Genomic DNA, 16,933 nt, shown 5'->3' with positions numbered 1-16,933 from the left:
TATTCTTTTTTCCTTAATTAGATTGACCCAAAATAAAAATAAAAATCTTACAGCTTGTAATGTTGCCATTAATCCATAACTTGGTTACGGCTTCTGACACTGGAGACTCTTCACTTAAATATTAGATGTTTTACACCCTGATTGTTTGAAACCCCTGAACACTGCACATCATTATAACTCTCTGATGTGTTATAGATCCTTATTAACACCTCATTTTGATACATACTGTATGTTATGGAAAGGTAAAGAAGAGAATCCAGATGTGCTCTGGTATGTGGTAAGTATTTATTTATTTTTAACGTAATGGTTTGCCAAAGAATGATCAGAGAAGATAACAGAGTAGAACATCTGCAAGATGATGATTTCCTCATGATGCAACAAATTCATACAGAGGTCAAGACATTTGGTAGAGAAACATGAAGCTGTACATTACAGGAAGCAGGGGTACGCCATGATTTTAGGAAATAGCTGAACTACGGTTTAAAATTCTGCTGCAGGTGATTTCTGTGGAACCTCTGGATTGTAGAACTCAGAGTTGTACATTGGTGGTGGACTCAGAGATGATGGATTCATTAGCTGTTGATTAAGTGGTTGTGGATTCATTGCATGTGAATACATCAGCTGTTGAGTCATTGCCTGTGAATACATTGGCTGTTGATTCACCAGCTGTAGATTTACTGGCTGTAGATTCAGGGGCTGTAAATACACCGGCTGGGAGAAAAAGATCCCATGAAAGAAGATCAGGACACAAATAGACTTCACAGTTAGATCAGATACACTTTAAGTAATAAAGTTGATTCCATAATAATCCTATTAATATTTAAACAATAAAGTTTCTCATATTTAGAATCAGGTTCTGCACATGCAATAACCACGTGATTAATGTCAAGGTCGAGTCCAAGGTCAGAATTAATTGAGATGATGATGATTTAAATAATTGGTTTTAAAGCACCTGATGATTTGAATCATTTCTGCCTCTACACGAGTAACATACTTTTTAATAGCACATAAATTTATAGTTAAATCCGTTTGCACGTGAGCTGTTAATACGTTCCAATGAGATTCAAGTAAAATTTATAAACAAGATTTAAAGAAAGATGAAAAGAAAAAACTCACTGTAGGTGAAAAGCAGCAGGAGGCTTTACAGGCGAACACAGAAGTGCAAATGGAAATGATGAACAGAAGCAACGTGAAAACAAACAGAACTCCATAGATTCCATGCCACTAAAGCCAAAAAACAAACAAGGAAAAATTATGTAAGTAAAAATGTAATTTAGTAAATAAACGTCACTTAAGTTAAAAACAAAAACACACGAGCGGAGCGAGTGAAGAAATGAAGGGTCAGTGAAGGGTCAGTGTGGACCTTCACCTGATGAGACTAACAGTGCAGTGTCTGTTTCAGTGTCCGGTGACACCTAATAAAAAGGACAAAGACAACAGGCTCTGGGGAAGAAAGACACCAAGAGGGGAGAGCTGAAGGGTCTCCGGACCGCCACTGGGCTTTGGTGGATGCTGAGGAAAGCGTGCCGGACCCTGAGGGTGCTGAAGTGTGTGGGTGAAGGTCCGAGGGAAAAATCAAAAATAAATATAAAAGAACTCTGTTTTGTGATGAGATACACACCATGATGAGCATAGAAGAATAACATCTGTAGTAATTGTAATTGTAACACCATCGCATTAACACGTCATCAAACACCAGCATGTCCACTGCGAAGAGAATGAGGGTGAGTCCTGCAGCCACGGCGCTGATCACATTCATTACCAATGATGCCTTCATCTAACAAGAGAAAACAGAACGAACACTTTTATTAAACTCCCACTAAACTCTGGATCCTGATTGGTCAGGAGGTGTTGATTAGTTCTCTAAAACAGCAGCTCTGATTTATATGCATGCATTTCTATAGTCTGTAACTAATGTAACTTTAAATGGATAAAAATGTGTGCATTTTTCTGATCTTTCATAATTAAACACTTTGTAATTGTTAGTAAATCACTCCAGTGTTAGGGAAATAAAGCGCCTCTTTTTCATGATGTAAAAGTATTGGCACCTGGTCATTAGTACGCTATGTGATTTTTGAGCATTGCATTCAACATTTAGTCCCAATTTACTCTTCTAATTCCCTCCACTCTTCTGGGAAGATGTTCCACTAGATTTTGGAGTGTGTTCATGGATATTTGTGTTCATCAGCCACAAGAGTGTTATAAAAGGCAGGTACTGATGAAGGTGAGGAGACCTGGGGTGCAGTCAACGTTCACATTCATCCCAAAGGTGTTCAGTAGGGATGAGATCAGAGCTCTATAGCAGGAGATCTTCCTCTCCAAAGCATGTAAACCAGATCTTCAAGAAACTCACTATGTTCACAAGGGCATCGCCGTGCTGGAACAGTTTTGGGTTTCCAAGTTCAAGTGAATGCAAAATTGTATTATAGCGCCATCTAAAGACGTCCTGTATAATTGAGTGCCTTCAACTTTGTGATAACAGTTTACAAAATAACCACATACAGCAGGAAAGGGCAGGTGACCCAATACTTTTGGAAATATAGAGTATATTTTAATTTTATACTAATGACAATTGTTGTCATGTTGCTATGAAACAGTTTGCAGAAGTGTTCTCAGGAAGTGGTTTTCTGGTTTCTCGACACTTCAACCTGAGCAGCAGATGCCACTGTGTGGTTTTACAGAGAACTGTTTACAGTCTATAAAAAGCAGAGATGGTAAAAGCCCACACATCCTTCACTTCAGTAGAAACACGGAAACTCGTTTTAAAATATTTTCATAAAAGTTCTGACCTTTTTTTTTTATACTCAAGTTCAAGTAAAGAAGTTTGGGTTCTGACATGAACTTAAGTAAAAAATAGCCATTATTACTACCTGTTTTAGTGTCGCGCTGGTGACTGGACCACATCATATTAATATTAGAGCTGTCTTTATACTCTAATAAACATGCACATGGACAAATATTAATGCTTCATGCAAATGTATGTTGATTATTATTGAAACCAAACTCAACATGGAGCATAAAAACAAAATATACTTGCAAATGTACCTTTTGCTATGTTTCCACACGGACGGTTAAAAAAGGTGATACCGGAGAAACTGTACCTCTTCTAACTATCATACAGTTTACATAATCAGAGAATATTTGTTTTTTCAGTTTTCAATATTTATATATTTATTATATATGTGATGCAAATATTCAGTGAGATTCAGGTTGTTTTCTTTTTTTTTGTCTGTGAAGAGAGATGACAGATACATGTGTTCCTTATTTTACAAAAGCACAGCAATTTGTTGTTATTATGAGTGTATAGAAATAAAAGTAAACCCTTTACAGATTTGAATGATGTATTGCTTTTATCTGTACGATTAAAAAAGACTTTGGTGCTGATTTCAGACTTTGCGCATCACTAAAACAAATGTTAAATTTTTCGGTGGAGTTTTTATTATTTTTAAATATCCAAATGACTTAAGGACTTTGTGGAAAATTTTTTTTTTTTTTGCGCAGAATGTTTTATTTTTGCCTTTTTTATATATTTATTTACATTTTTAATAAAAATGGTCAAACAGAAATGGGCGCTGCATTAATCCTGCGTTATTCGTGTTAACATGTCATTAACATGTTGATTTTGACAGCCCTAATTAATAATTAATACAAAAGAAATTTCTAATTTTGTTACCTAATGAATGTATCCAGGCTGAACATCCACCATATAGAACACAAGCAGAGAAAATATGATGATGATCATGATGATGATCAGGTGATCAGGAATGTGTCTGTTTTCAGTTACCAACATACTTCTTTTTGCCTTCTGCCTGCTCATTGTTATCTTCATGAACTAGCCTACGTCTGTGGTGTGTGAGAGCCAGGAAATTATACACCAGTGGATTGAAAAAGCAGCACAATGACAGAAAATCAGTTGATGTGCTGAAAATGGTGCAATGAGAAGATAAAATTTTGATCACGTCACCAAATAGATTGAAACTAAAGTAACGAGTCTGATTTGAAAATGTAAGGAGTAAAAAGTTCAGATATTACTGTGTAAAATGTAATGAGTAAAAGTAAAAAGTTGATGTAAATAAAATAAATATTGATGTAAAGTACTGATACCAGACAAATCTACTGAAGTACAGTAAAGTATTTGTCCTTCATTACTGCTCATCTCTTATTAAAGGGCAATTAGTTCTGATATAATTTAGGATTTTTTTGTAATTCAAATCGCATTGTGTCTGGATGCCACTTTTTCATGCTGGAGCTTCTACTGAAAAACTGGGACTGAATGGACTAAATTATATGTAAATCATTAGCCAGTTGTGTTTACGTACCGCACAGGGATTCTTGTGGTTTGCTGCAGCAACTGACAGAGAACCAGAACTTATATACTGGTATAAAAAAGAAACAAAAAAACAAACAAAGCAACATTAAATGCAGAGATGCACAGTACAGGCTCTAGCAAAAGTATTTATCCCCTCCCCTGCCCTTTCACTACAACAACCAGGTAGTGAAAAGAGATTTACATTTCTTTACATAAGCTTGTTATACTGTATATATATATATATATCTACAAATGTTATAGTTTTTTTTGTTTGTTTTTTATATCTCAAAAAGTTTAAAGTAATTATGGTAAAGTGATAAAGAAGAGAAACAAGCAAGATTCCTCTCAATGTGATTGATGTTACCACCACCATGCTTCAGTGCTATGTGCTATTCCTGTACAGTATTAATACTGTATATAATACAATACAAGTTAAAATAAAATAAAGCTCCAAACTGAACGTACGATTATTGGTCCCCACAGAGCAATACCACTGACAATTGTTGGTGAAATAGTAACTCCAATTAAAACAAATCCAAACAAGAGAATCATGATTCCGATCACGATCTGCACAATCTGTGGAGAAAACAAGACAAAGCAACTGAAAATTAAAGCATTAAAAGGTAACTTAAGCTGTAATGTGTAGATATTTTTGGATAAAAAGTACTTTACCCCCAGAGCTTTTGGCTCGCCTTTCAGATAAACCTCGAATTGGGAGAGTCGGGAATCAGTTGGTGCAGTAACAGAGGTCATGATGAGAATGAAATGCTTCTTCTGGATGTTTTTTCTGAACTTTAATGGAAACCAGATCATTTACATGTTTGAAGCTTTATAATTTTATATTAAATTTTATTTTTTAGAAAAATTGTTTGCCAGTAGAACAACTTTGAAGTGTGTTAAGATTTTTAATAGGCTTAATGATAATGTTTATTATTTGGTTTAATTTAATGGTTAGGACATTTCTCTCATCCATGGAATGCGGCTAGTGGGAGTTTTCCTAGCGCTAGCAGCTACAAAAAGCTTACATTACTAAAGAATTAAGCACTTACGAGTTTGTTTACACTGTCATGTGTGTGTGTGTGTGTGGTTTTTTGTAATGTCTCATTATTGGTTTGTGGTGTTTGCTAATTGCTCGACCTTAGCCTGTTCCACAATTTCACATTTTTTCCTCTTGGTTTGGATTTCTTTGCCTTTCTAACCACCTCTGATATCAATATTACTTGCACTAAGTTCTTCCTGGATATAGTATAAATAAACATATTTTACGTAAAAAGATGATATTTTGCAGTATGCAGTGGAACATTTTTTTTTTATTATTTGATTCAATATTTTATGTTTTGTATTATACCAGTTCATGTCTGGAATTTTTTTTTTTCAAAAATAAGACAAATTACAAAATGCAATGCAAAAAATAAAACGAAAAAATAAGAACATGAAATAAAAAACATTCCTAAAAAAACACTGATAAAATTGGGTAATGTTCTAGTTTTGTTACATCATATAACACAAACATTTTTTCAGGATTTGATTTATAATAATTATAATATATATAAATAAAATAAAGTAAAAATATCAACACCATCATTTACCTTAAGAAATAGCTTGCTGGTTTCATGCGATGGAGATGATCACACGTATGTGGCCTTCTGACCTAAATGTGGTTGGACCTGAACAATCCTACAGCTTTTATAGGCCATGAATTTAATAGGTGGAGCTCTGAGATAGGACTTGAGTTTGAGCATTTTAGGACTAATAATAAAATAATATTTTTTATTAAATTTTTATTCTATTATATATATATATATATATACTGCAATTTTTTAAATCAATAATCAGATAGGGGTTTTATGATTTCCTGATGCTACAGTGAGAGCAGGCTGCATGTGGTACAATGTGGTTTTCAAAGCTGAATATTTTCACTCAAAAACCATGAAGACACTCTTCTTCTTCTTTTTCTTCTTCTTCTTTTGCTTTCGGCTTCTCCCATTAGGGGGCACCACAGCGGATCATCCGTCTCCACAACCCCCTGTCCTCTACATCTGCCTCTGTCACACCAACTACCTGCATGTCTTCCTTCACCACATCCATAAACCTCCTCCTTGGTCTTCCTCTTTTCCTCCTTCCTGGTAGCTCCATCCTCAGCATTCTCCTACTGATATACCCCATGTCCCTCCTCTGCACATGTCCAAACCATCTCAATCTCACCTCCCTCACCTTGTCTCCAAAACGTCCTACATCCGCTGTCCCTCTAATAAACTCATTTTTATTCCTGTCCATCGTCGTCACTCACAAAGAAAACCTCAACATCTTCAGCTCTGCTACCTCCAGCTCCACCTCCCGTCTTTTACTCAATGCCACTGTCCCTAAACCGTACAACATCTCAGGTCTCACCACAGTCCTATAAACTTTCCCTTTCACTCTCACAGATTCTCTTCTATCACAAATCACTCCTGCTATCACTCTTCTTCACCCACTCCACCCTGCCTGCACTCTTTTCATCACTTCTCTAACACACTATCCATTACTTTGTACTGTTGACCCCAGGTACCTGAACTCCTCCACCTTTTCCACCTCTTCTCCCTGCAACCGCACCCCTCCACTGCCCTCCCTCTCATTCACACACATGTACTCTGTCTCACTCCTACTGACTTTCATTCTCCTTCTCTCCAACGTGTACCTCCACCTCTCCAGGCTCTTCTCAACCTGCTCCCTACTCTCACCTCTAATCACTATATCATCCGCAAACATCATTGTCCATGGAAACTCCTGTCTGACTTCTGTCCATCACCACTGCAAACAGGAAAGGGCTCAGGGCCGATCCTTGATGCGGTCCAACCTTCACCTTGAACCAGCCTGTTGTTCTTACTGCACACTTCACTGCTGTCACACTGTCCTCATACATGTCCTGCACCACCCTCACATACGTCTCTGACACACCAGACTTCCTCATACAATACCACAACTCCTCTCTCCACCCTGTCGTATGCTTTCTCTAAATCCACAAACACACAATGCAACTCCTTCTGACCTTCTCTATACTTCTCCATCAACATTCTCAAGGCAAATAATGCATCTGTGGTGAACTTCCTCGGCATGAAACCATACTGTTGCTCACAGATGGTCACCTCTTCTCTCAGCCTGGCTTCCACTACTCTTTCCCATAACTACATGGTGTGACTGATCAACTTAATTCCCCTGTAGTTACTGCAGGTCTGCACATCTCCCTTATTCTTAAAAAACACTGCTTCACCATCTACACACCATCCAACCTTGTCTCTCTCTCATTTTCCTCGTTCATCAGCTGCTCAAAATACTCCCTCCATCTTCTAAACACACTCTCCTCACTAATCAACACATTTCCATCTCCATCCTTTACTGCTCTAACTTGCAGCACATCCTTCCCAGCTCGGTCCCTCTGCCTGGCCAATCGCTACAAATCCTTTTCTTCACTTTTAGTGTTCAACCTCTCCTACAGCTCCTCATATGCCTTTTCCTTGGCTTTCGCCACATCCCTCTGCACCTGCTGCCGCATCTCCTTGTACTCCTGCCTTCTTTTCTCATCTCTCTGTCGATCCCAATTCTGTTTTGTTAACCCTTTTCTCCTTCTGCTCTCCTGCACTTCCTCAGTCCACCACCACGTCTTCTTTCAGTCCTCACTCTCCTCCTCTTCTTCTTCACTTCCAAACCATTCTACAGAACACCATCCGATGCTGTCTATCTACACTGTCCCCCACCAACATCTTCTTCAGGTTGCATCTCCTACATAGAACATAGTCCACCTGTGTGCACCTTCCTCCACTAATATACGTCACGCTATGATTCTCGTTCTTTTTAAAATACGTGTTTACCAATGCCATTTCCATCCTTTTAGCAAAATCTCCCACCATCTGCCCTTCCACATTCCTCTCCTTAAGACCATACCTACCATCACCTCCTCATCACCTCTGTTCCCTTCACCTACATGACCATTAAAGTCTGCCCCAATCACCAATCTTTCATTCCTAGGTTCACCTTCTACCACTTCATCCAATTCACTCCATAATTGTTCCCTTCTCCTCCATCTCATAGCTGACTTGTGGAGCATAAGCACTGATGACATTTATCATCATCCCTTTAACCTCCAGCTTCATGTTCATCAGAAACTCTCTTTACCTCCACTACAGTTTTATCGTACTCTTCCTTCAGAATCCCCCCTACACCATTTCTCTTTTCATCCACACCATGATAGAACAGTTTAAACACCTCCAATGTTCCTGGCCTTACTCCCATTCCACTTGGTCTCCTGAACACACAACATATCTACCTTTCTCCTCTCCATCATATCAGCTACCTCTCTCCCTTTACCCGTCATAGTACCAACATTTAAAGTACCAAACTGAACCTCCACTCTCCTCCACATCTCATTTCCCTGCTGTATCTGTAGACGTCTTCCTCCTCTCCTTCTCTTCCTTCAGCCAACAGTAGCCCAATTTCCACCAGTACCCTGTTGGCTAACGATACCTATGGCGGTCGTTGGTAACCCGGGCCTCGACCAATCCGGTATGAAATTCTTATTCGTAATCCGCATATTCGATCGCGAACCACATAAGAACCATGGAGACACAATGAGTTGATATAATCAGGCTGCTACAATGGTTTAAGGCTGCTGTTGCTACAAACAGCCTCCACCAGCATGAACAGCAGTGATGGACCTGTAATGAATTGATATCCGGTGTTGAGGATGAGGACAGGCTTCTTTTTTCAGTCTGGTTCCCCTAAAGGTTTCTTGCATGGATTTGTATTCCATTTATTTCTGTGAATCTGCTTTGTGACAGTGTTTCTGGGTAAAAGCACCATCTAAATTATACTGACTAAAATTTAGTGTGTTTAAGATGAAGCTGAAACACTTAGTTACCATATTTTGGAGCCAAATTGGCTAATTGCCGTTGTTGTCTTGCTAGCTAACTAAGTTTAAGAGTGCACATTGGTATACAACAACATTAACCAGCTAATGCTTCCACTGCATTCACAGAAGGGTTAGTAATTTTCTGAGGAACAGGATTTATGAAATAATGCATTAATATACTGTATACCTACAACATTGCTCTCAATGTTACATTAATGTTGTACTGAACACCTTTAAAAGCAAAACATTAATGATTGTATAACCATCAATAGAAAGTGTGTCATTCATGGACTCAAGTTATTCTCAGAGTAATTGTACAATATAGTTTGCAACAGAAGTGACATTGAGAGCTTTTGTGCTGTTTGCAGGACAGTGATCAGGAAGTGGTTTGTGGTTTTCATGAGGCTATAGCAAAACCAGGACTCGTCTCTGTGCGGTTTTCCAGCGAAACATTTCAGTTTGTACAAAAGGCATCGTTTCATCAATGTGAGTAATAACTTCTGACTTTCTTTCTGTTTTAGTTCTTCAACGTGTTTTCCGGTTTTCTTTCAATTCGTCGCTTAAAAAAAAAAAAAATGTGTCGTTTATCATTTATGAATAAAATCAGTAACGTCCAGGAGAACGGAAATGCCTTGAAGCACAACCCTGCCTGGATTTTCTGCGTTGTAGATGATGATCTAGTTCTCAGATAGTACTCCTGGTATTATCTGATTTTGAGCTCCATCTGCAGGTGTAATTGACTGTACTGAATGAGTTGTGGGCACACAGATCTCTCGTTTGATAAAGGTGTAATGTAGTCAAAGTTTGCGTAAGAAGGTATTCTGTGATGCCTCACGCCAACAGCTGATTCAAAGCCATGCTGATTTTTGGTACCAATGCATAATTGCTTCGGCTTCTGTAGGAACTCGACACACTATGTAATAATGGCATGATGGTGGTAGTGCTATTATGACTGTTATGACTGTACACACATTATAATATGATAGTAAAGTACAGTGAATGAAGTATTATGATGGCTGTCATGTCACTACACATAGTATACTATGGTACTGACTGGTGGTGGTGGAAGAATTATAATGACTTATTATAATGACTTCGTCGTATTATTATGATGACTCTCATGACTCCACACAAACACTATAATATTAGTGGTTAAGCCATTGGATTTTAGATCCAAAACATCATAAGTTCAAATCCCAGGCACACTAAGCTGCCACTCCTGGACCCCTAAACAAGGCCCTTAAGCCTATTGCTTTAATTGTATGAAAGAGATAAATGTAGGTGGCGCTGGATAAGGGCATCTGCTAAATGCCATAAATGTAAAGATTGAAGCATGGTGGTGGTAGTATTGTTTAGAGTTAGTTTCTTTTATTCCTATCCTTTTTACTTTACTTGTAGTTTTTTTTTTTTTGCTTATGAATATGATCTAATATTCATAGGCAAAAAAAAAAAAAAACACCCTAACCCTAACCCTAGGTCTGCCGATTACTCAAATAAAAATGAAACAGAAAGTCGTTTGTTTAAACGATGCTGTTATTCATACACATACAAGACATATAGCTGGAGGCCCACTTTGTGAGACCCTCTGCTCAGGGTAGAGATTCTGGAGGCCCCTTAAAGCCACTTCCTGAGAACTGTTCTACATACTGCAGAAAACATTTAACATGACAGGAAAGAAATTTTTTCCATCTCACCATTACAGCAAAACAACTCATTTGTTATTATTATTATTACAGAAAAAACTGTAACAAGCAAAATCCTCTGTCCTGAAGACGTTGTCAAAATTCTGACTGTTGCAAAAGCACCAGCACTGAAGACTTCTTACATAAATGTTTAAATATATTTAATATAGCTCCGTTGTGTTTTTCAAATGTATATCAAGACTTGTGAACAAGCTGCTGCTATTGAAACAACAGCCTTATATTGCTTTATTATATAAACCTTTTAACTTTTTCTGTATATATTTTATTCCAAGATAACATTCTCAAATCCAATCCGCACTGATGACATTATAATAAAATAAAAAAAACAATTAAAATAAATAAATAAAAGCGATATCGACTCAAAAGCACAGCACGCTTTAAAAGCTTTATTTCTTTTCATTGTCAAAAGTTCTGAGCATGCACCTTAACATGCAAAGAAAAACGAAAAGCTTAGAAGCTGAAGAGTTGAAGGTTTCCTCACATGGATCATTGATCAGAAGATCCTTCACCTAGGACTGTAGCAGAAAAAAGAATACAAGGTCATTGTTGTTGTTTACTGTTGTTTACGCTTATTACAACAAATCCCCCCTTCATAATATACCAAAGGAAACACCTACAATAGTTTCAATGGAGTCACGGGATTTCCAGATCAGAATAAATGTCCAGATGGCCATGCAGATCTCAAGAACAGAAAAGACTATGAACACTCGAAGGAGTCCACGCATGAGGTACTGGGGGAAACAAAGAATAAGTACAATGGAGATCAATGGGGGAAATTTTTTAATGCTTTCTGATAAAAGTATTTATGTTGTGCTGAAGTGATTTATCTTAAAACAATAGAGAATAAGTGATTTGAGAACATTGTTAAATGAGTGAGAACACTGAGATACAAACCACTATAACGACCAAGAAACATTTGTCAATATCCTGACAGGCTGGTTGATTGCCACTGAGAGGCACCAGATCAATACAGAACACAATGAAGGCTCCGAAAGCAGCCACAGCGCTGATCACGTTCATCACCAGCGAGGCTTTCACCTAACGAGAGCAGGAAACGTCACACAATCACCAGGTGACTTCTGCAATGATTCTCTGATCATGAACGTTTATATTGAAGTGAATGATAACGCAGAGTTTGGTGAGTGTATCGCATCGCTGTCTCACCCTGTATGGAAGTGTATGTCGCTATGACTGTTTACAGCTGATTACAAGCAGCTAATTCTGTTTACATTTGGAGAACATGCTAACTCATTATATACATCAAGGATAAATGGTGAAATGAATCTTGAACCAACATGGCTACTATTCCATACACTAAAACCATGAAATCTTTAACTAGTAAAGAACAACTTTGGCAAGTTTTTACACAAGTCACAGCAAAGTATTTCATCTGAATGTTTGGAGAAACAAAGTGTCCAGACTCTGAGAGTGTGTGAAGCTGTTCTTCATGCTAAGGGAAGATTTTTCTGTGGAAATAAAATGGTACATCTGGAGATTGATAGCTTTGTTTGGTCAAAGTAAATCTTCATACCGTTACATTAGATTGATTTACAAATATGCAGCGTATATTTATGTTTAAACTAATAATAAAAAGTAAGAGTCGTGTGTTCTCACCAAATTGGGAAGACGATGTTCCATGACACTGACCGATAAAGACCCACAGATGATAAACTGATCAGAAATTAATTGAAACAGAGATTATTATCTGTTTTTTTTTGTTTTTTTTCAACACAACCATGAAATAAAAAAATGAGTAGTTATTAAAGCGAGAGAACGTACGCAAAGGGATCCCCAGTACATGATGCCACTGTTGACAGTTTTCAAATTATAATCTTTAATTGCAACTCCAAACATTAAGATCACAAACCCGACCATTGTCTGGACAATCTGCAGGAACAATAAATAAACAGAGTAAATTACAGGAGATATTATTATTATTATTATTATTATTATTATTATTATTATTATTATTATTATTATATCGCTAATCACCTCGTCATCTCACATCCTGAGGCTCAGAAATGAAACTTTTACAATATTTATTTAATGTTGGATAAAAAATAAGAACATTAGCACGAGACATTACCCCCAGGGATTTTATGTCCACTTTGGGAGCCGTTAGAGGCATCTTTACTCCGAGTCTCTGCGGTTCCTGTAAAACTGAGAAACATCAGACTTGTGTTTAGTACAAGAATCAGCAGCTCCGAATTTATTCTTGGCATAGTAAAGTAATGATAGAAATTTGCATTAAAAGCTTAGATTATATTTCACTCTAATTTAGCTCAATAAGATGATTCTAGTTGGCGGTTATCATGTAACAGCGCCATCCTTTAACTCCATTTCCCAGCAGGTACCGCAGCCTCCAATCATGTCCACAAGGGGCGTCGTTTCTTCTCACTCTTCAGTACAGCATTTCTCATTCACAGCATACTGACAGTAGTGTAAAGTATTTAAGCAAATACACTTTCGTTATTGTACTTACGTAATCTTTTGGCTACTTTCTAGTTTTACTTAGGTATCAAAATTAGAAACAACTTCTACTCTCTACTCAACTAGATTTATGTTTCAATAGATGCAGTTTTTACTCCACTGGATTTTAATAGACAGTGAACTTTATCGACTTTTACGCTCATTTAAATGAAATAGGCAAAAAACTTTATATTACTTTACTCATAAAGCAACAATATTTCTTTTAGCTGCATAATATAATAATGGATTGTATGTAGTTTATTATTATTTGTGTAGCAAAGCAAAAAAAAAAATAATTACAGTCTACTGCATCTAGTCCAGTAGTTAAACAGCACTTATTGATCTGGTGATCTGTAATTGAGGTGATGTTATAAAGGTTTTCTGTGATTTTACTGAAAACATCCTGAACTGAGGTCAGTAAGGAAAATCTCCAGTGCAGCTTAAAAGACTCATTAAAAAAAAACATAAATTATATGAATATCATTTACATATAAAATAATATGATATAATTTATACATCCAAATGTGTGAACTGCTCTGGGAATATTTCGTACTCATCCAGTGATGGAAGCTGATGGTAGACAGTAGCTACTCTCTCTCTATATATAAATATAAAACTATATGAGATCTTTTTCTGCAAAACCTATGAGCTGCTTTTGGCCTGTTTTACATCTCATTTTGTTTTTTTCTGTTTCCAATCCTCTGACCTTCTTCTGTAGCATGTCTCAAAGCCCAGCTGGGGATGAAGTGAAAGTTTTCTACAGGAAACACCTGACACCTGAGTTCAAACCCAGACGATTTTTTACCAAACAGACGATGGTTAAATGATAGTGGCGCTGGATCTCTGAAACACTCTGATCTTTGATTCACTTACAAATAAGTGTCTAAAGATGGACAGGATGCCTGAATAAAATAGATTTTTATTTCACTTTTAATGTTAAATAAATGTCAATTGGGTTGCCATGTTGCAGTAAAATAAACTTATATATATATATATATATATGTAAGTGTGGTTTAATTGTCCAAATATTATTTTGAGCCACTGTATATTATTATTATTATTATTATTATTATTATTATTATTATTATTATTATTATTATTATTATTTTGATATTATGTTTTATTGCTATTAATATTATTGTTGTTATTTACATTCAGAAATAAACAGAGTGCTATAAATGATTTCAGAGAAGTTCTAGGTGCTGCAATGCCTCTGCTCGTGAGTCTGTATGTGTTGTGGGTGTGAGATAGTGCGAGATGATGAGGTATGGTGAGATAGTGTGGGATGATGGTGAGATAGTGTGGGATGATGGTGAGATAGTGTAAGATGATGGTGAGATAGTGCGAGATGATAAGGTGTGGTGAGATAATGTGAGATGTTGGTGAGATAACCCATTAGTTTATGTGTATGTGACAAATAAAATTTGATTTGATTTGAGATAGTGTGAGATGATGAGGTATAGTGAGATAAAGTGAGATGATGGTGAGATAGTGTGGGATGATGAGGTATAGTGAGATAAAGTGAAATGATGATGAGATAGTGTGAGATGTGAGGTATAGTGAGATAAGGTGAGATGATGGTGAGATAGTGTGAGATGATGAGGTATAGTGAGATAAAGTGAAATGATGGTGAGATAGTGTGAGATGTGAGGTATAGTAAGATAAGGTGAGATGATGGTGAGATAGTGTGAGATGATGAGGTATAGTGAGATAAAGTGAAATGATGGTGAGATAGTGTGAGATGTGAGGTATAGTGAGATAAGGTGAGATGATGGTGAGATAGTGTGAGATGATGAGGTATAGTGAGATAGTGTTGATAAGCCGGTGTGTTACAGGGTGTAAAACAAGACACATCAGTTGTATGTGTTTTCACAGCAGGCGCAGATGATTTCTCTTTACACTTCTCGATTTCTCTCACACTGCATGTGTTCTACATGTAGATAAAGAATGTGTGGTTTATAATGAAAGATCAAGATTTAAACTGCAGTCGAACAGGGAAAAAAAAAACTTAACAGATGTTGCACAACGGGCTTGCAAGACACGGGCAGGAAATATCATGTAACTCTGGAACAGAGTCTTGAGAGAAATGTCATTTTATTCTGTTTATCGTTTTATTATTCAATTGTTTATTTGTCTCAATTTTCAGATTTTGCTTAAAATATGTTTTTGATATTTTTATAAAAAAAAATGTATATGAGTCTAGTGAAGCATGTGAAATAAAACGCACCAAGGGTTTTCGGTTTTTACTACATGATGAAAGCGAGTTGCTCAAAAAAAAAAAAAGAAAAAAAACAAAAAAAAAACAACAACCTGGAAATGATGTTGTGTGATTTTGAAGTGTGAGTCTGAAATCTGAGAAAGTACTGAGGAGTTTCACATTTTACCCCACTTCCCCCTCCAACTGCCTTCCAAACCCACCCAGTACTTCCACTGTCCACCCACCCATTAGTTTCCTCTCACAGCATCACGCACAATTTCTGTGCTTCAGATGCACAATTATTCGACCTGCACATTCATTTATCATCAGATATAAAATTTGAAGTTTTTTGATGCATCCTCTGAATGTAGTTTTTTCCTATTAATTATTAATAATTATATTACCTGCATTACAATCTGTGAAAGTGAAAAGTAAAATTCTAACAAAATTGAAACAAATTTGCATTAAATATTAATAAGAAAAGATTTTATCTGTTGTAGGAATGAGAATTGTAAATTTGATTAGAATTTTATTTCTTGCATAAATGTTGCAAAAGCATCCATTTTTTTGCATATTTTTCCCTTAATAAATACCTTAATATGTATATTTATTTAAAAATGTTTTCTTTTATTTTTACTTACATTTTTACTTTGATATTTTACAGTAAGCAGCTGCAACCAAACAATTTCCCTCAGGGCTCAATAAAGTTTTCTGATTTTAAATGGTATTACATATTTACTATATTTTCATTTGTTTAATTCTCTAATTCTATGCTTTAAATAAAGTATGTATATTTAAAATACATTTTTGGTCTCACAGATCTGTGTATAATTTATAAAAAATTTTGGAAAAAAAAAATGTAAAAAAATTACCTGGATGTGAAATGAATTTCTTGCACTTGCGCTCAGCTGCAGCTTCACGGCTCGTCTCTCATAGGAAGTCTCTTGTGTTGGCGCACTTTTCTGTGGCAGTCTTAAATACACATCTCAGACCCTTTTTTTTAATGCCAAGTTGCAAAATTCAGAAGTACACGCCTTGTAGTGGGTAGTAGGTTAACCACGTCACACAGTCTCACAACGTAACGTTCAAACCCAATGATAATCTCACGCTCAGAATTCTACAGTGAACTGATCATCATTACTGTATGATGACATGTTTGAGTTGATTGCATTGACTTTTGTTTTTAACTGGTTGCTATGGAGATTTAAAAATGTGCCCTGGAATCTAAGTTTTTTGTTATGACAAGTGAGACAGTGAGACAGACAGTGGCAGCTCAGGGAGCTTTACAGGTTTGACCTGCCATCACAATGTTCAAGGTAAAAGTGTGAGGCTCAGGATCTTCTTCAGTAACTGGAACGTCTGCTAAATAC

At 36.5% G+C, this 16,933-nt stretch overlaps 2 protein-coding genes across 2 annotated transcripts; both read right to left on the bottom strand.

Annotated features, from left to right (window-relative positions):
* Positions 1-282: 282 nt before the first annotated feature.
* Positions 283-5,958, bottom strand: LOC124389420 (membrane-spanning 4-domains subfamily A member 4A-like). The gene is made up of 7 exons (XM_046854867.1): positions 5,899-5,958; positions 4,982-5,101; positions 4,775-4,885; positions 4,320-4,376; positions 1,622-1,777; positions 1,117-1,224; positions 283-711 (listed from the first exon to the last, which is right to left on the bottom strand). Exons 2-7 carry the CDS (start codon positions 5,060-5,062, stop codon positions 481-483), a joined length of 744 nt encoding a protein of 247 aa, XP_046710823.1. The 5' UTR covers positions 5,063-5,101; positions 5,899-5,958; the 3' UTR covers positions 283-480.
* Positions 5,959-11,263: 5,305 nt separating this feature from the next.
* On the bottom strand, positions 11,264-16,592 carry LOC124389785 (membrane-spanning 4-domains subfamily A member 12-like). Its single transcript, XM_046855314.1, has 7 exons — positions 16,436-16,592; positions 12,984-13,057; positions 12,677-12,784; positions 12,512-12,568; positions 11,792-11,935; positions 11,515-11,628; positions 11,264-11,412 (listed from the first exon to the last, which is right to left on the bottom strand). The coding sequence occupies exons 2-7, from the start codon at positions 13,023-13,025 to the stop codon at positions 11,407-11,409; spliced, it is 471 nt and encodes a 156-aa protein (XP_046711270.1). The 5' UTR covers positions 13,026-13,057; positions 16,436-16,592; the 3' UTR covers positions 11,264-11,406.
* Positions 16,593-16,933: the final 341 nt, after the last annotated feature.

Source organism: Silurus meridionalis, chromosome 1, assembly GCF_014805685.1.
Source record: "Silurus meridionalis isolate SWU-2019-XX chromosome 1, ASM1480568v1, whole genome shotgun sequence".
NCBI lineage: Eukaryota > Metazoa > Chordata > Actinopteri > Siluriformes > Siluridae > Silurus > Silurus meridionalis.
The sequence above is the reverse complement of the archived record's forward strand: the minus strand, read 5'-3'. Positions and strand labels throughout refer to the sequence as shown.

Coding starts and splice junctions, on each gene's coding strand:
- LOC124389785 (XM_046855314.1), bottom strand. CDS start 13,025: ATGCCTCTAACGGCTCCCAAAGTGGACATAAAATCCCTGGGG. Junction 12,569..12,676: donor TGTACTGGGGATCCCTTTGC/GTACGTTCTCTC, acceptor ATTTCTGATCAG/TTTATCATCTGTGGGTCTTT. Junction 11,629..11,791: donor GTTTCTTGGTCGTTATAGTG/GTTTGTATCTCA, acceptor TGTTTCCCCCAG/TACCTCATGCGTGGACTCCT.
- LOC124389420 (XM_046854867.1), bottom strand. CDS start 5,062: ATGACCTCTGTTACTGCACCAACTGATTCCCGACTCTCCCAATTCGAG. Junction 1,778..4,319: donor ACCACAAGAATCCCTGTGCG/GTACGTAAACAC, acceptor TTCTCTTGTTAG/ATGAAGGCATCATTGGTAAT. Junction 712..1,116: donor CCTGCTGCTTTTCACCTACA/GTGAGTTTTTTC, acceptor TTTTTCTCCCAG/CCGGTGTATTTACAGCCCCT.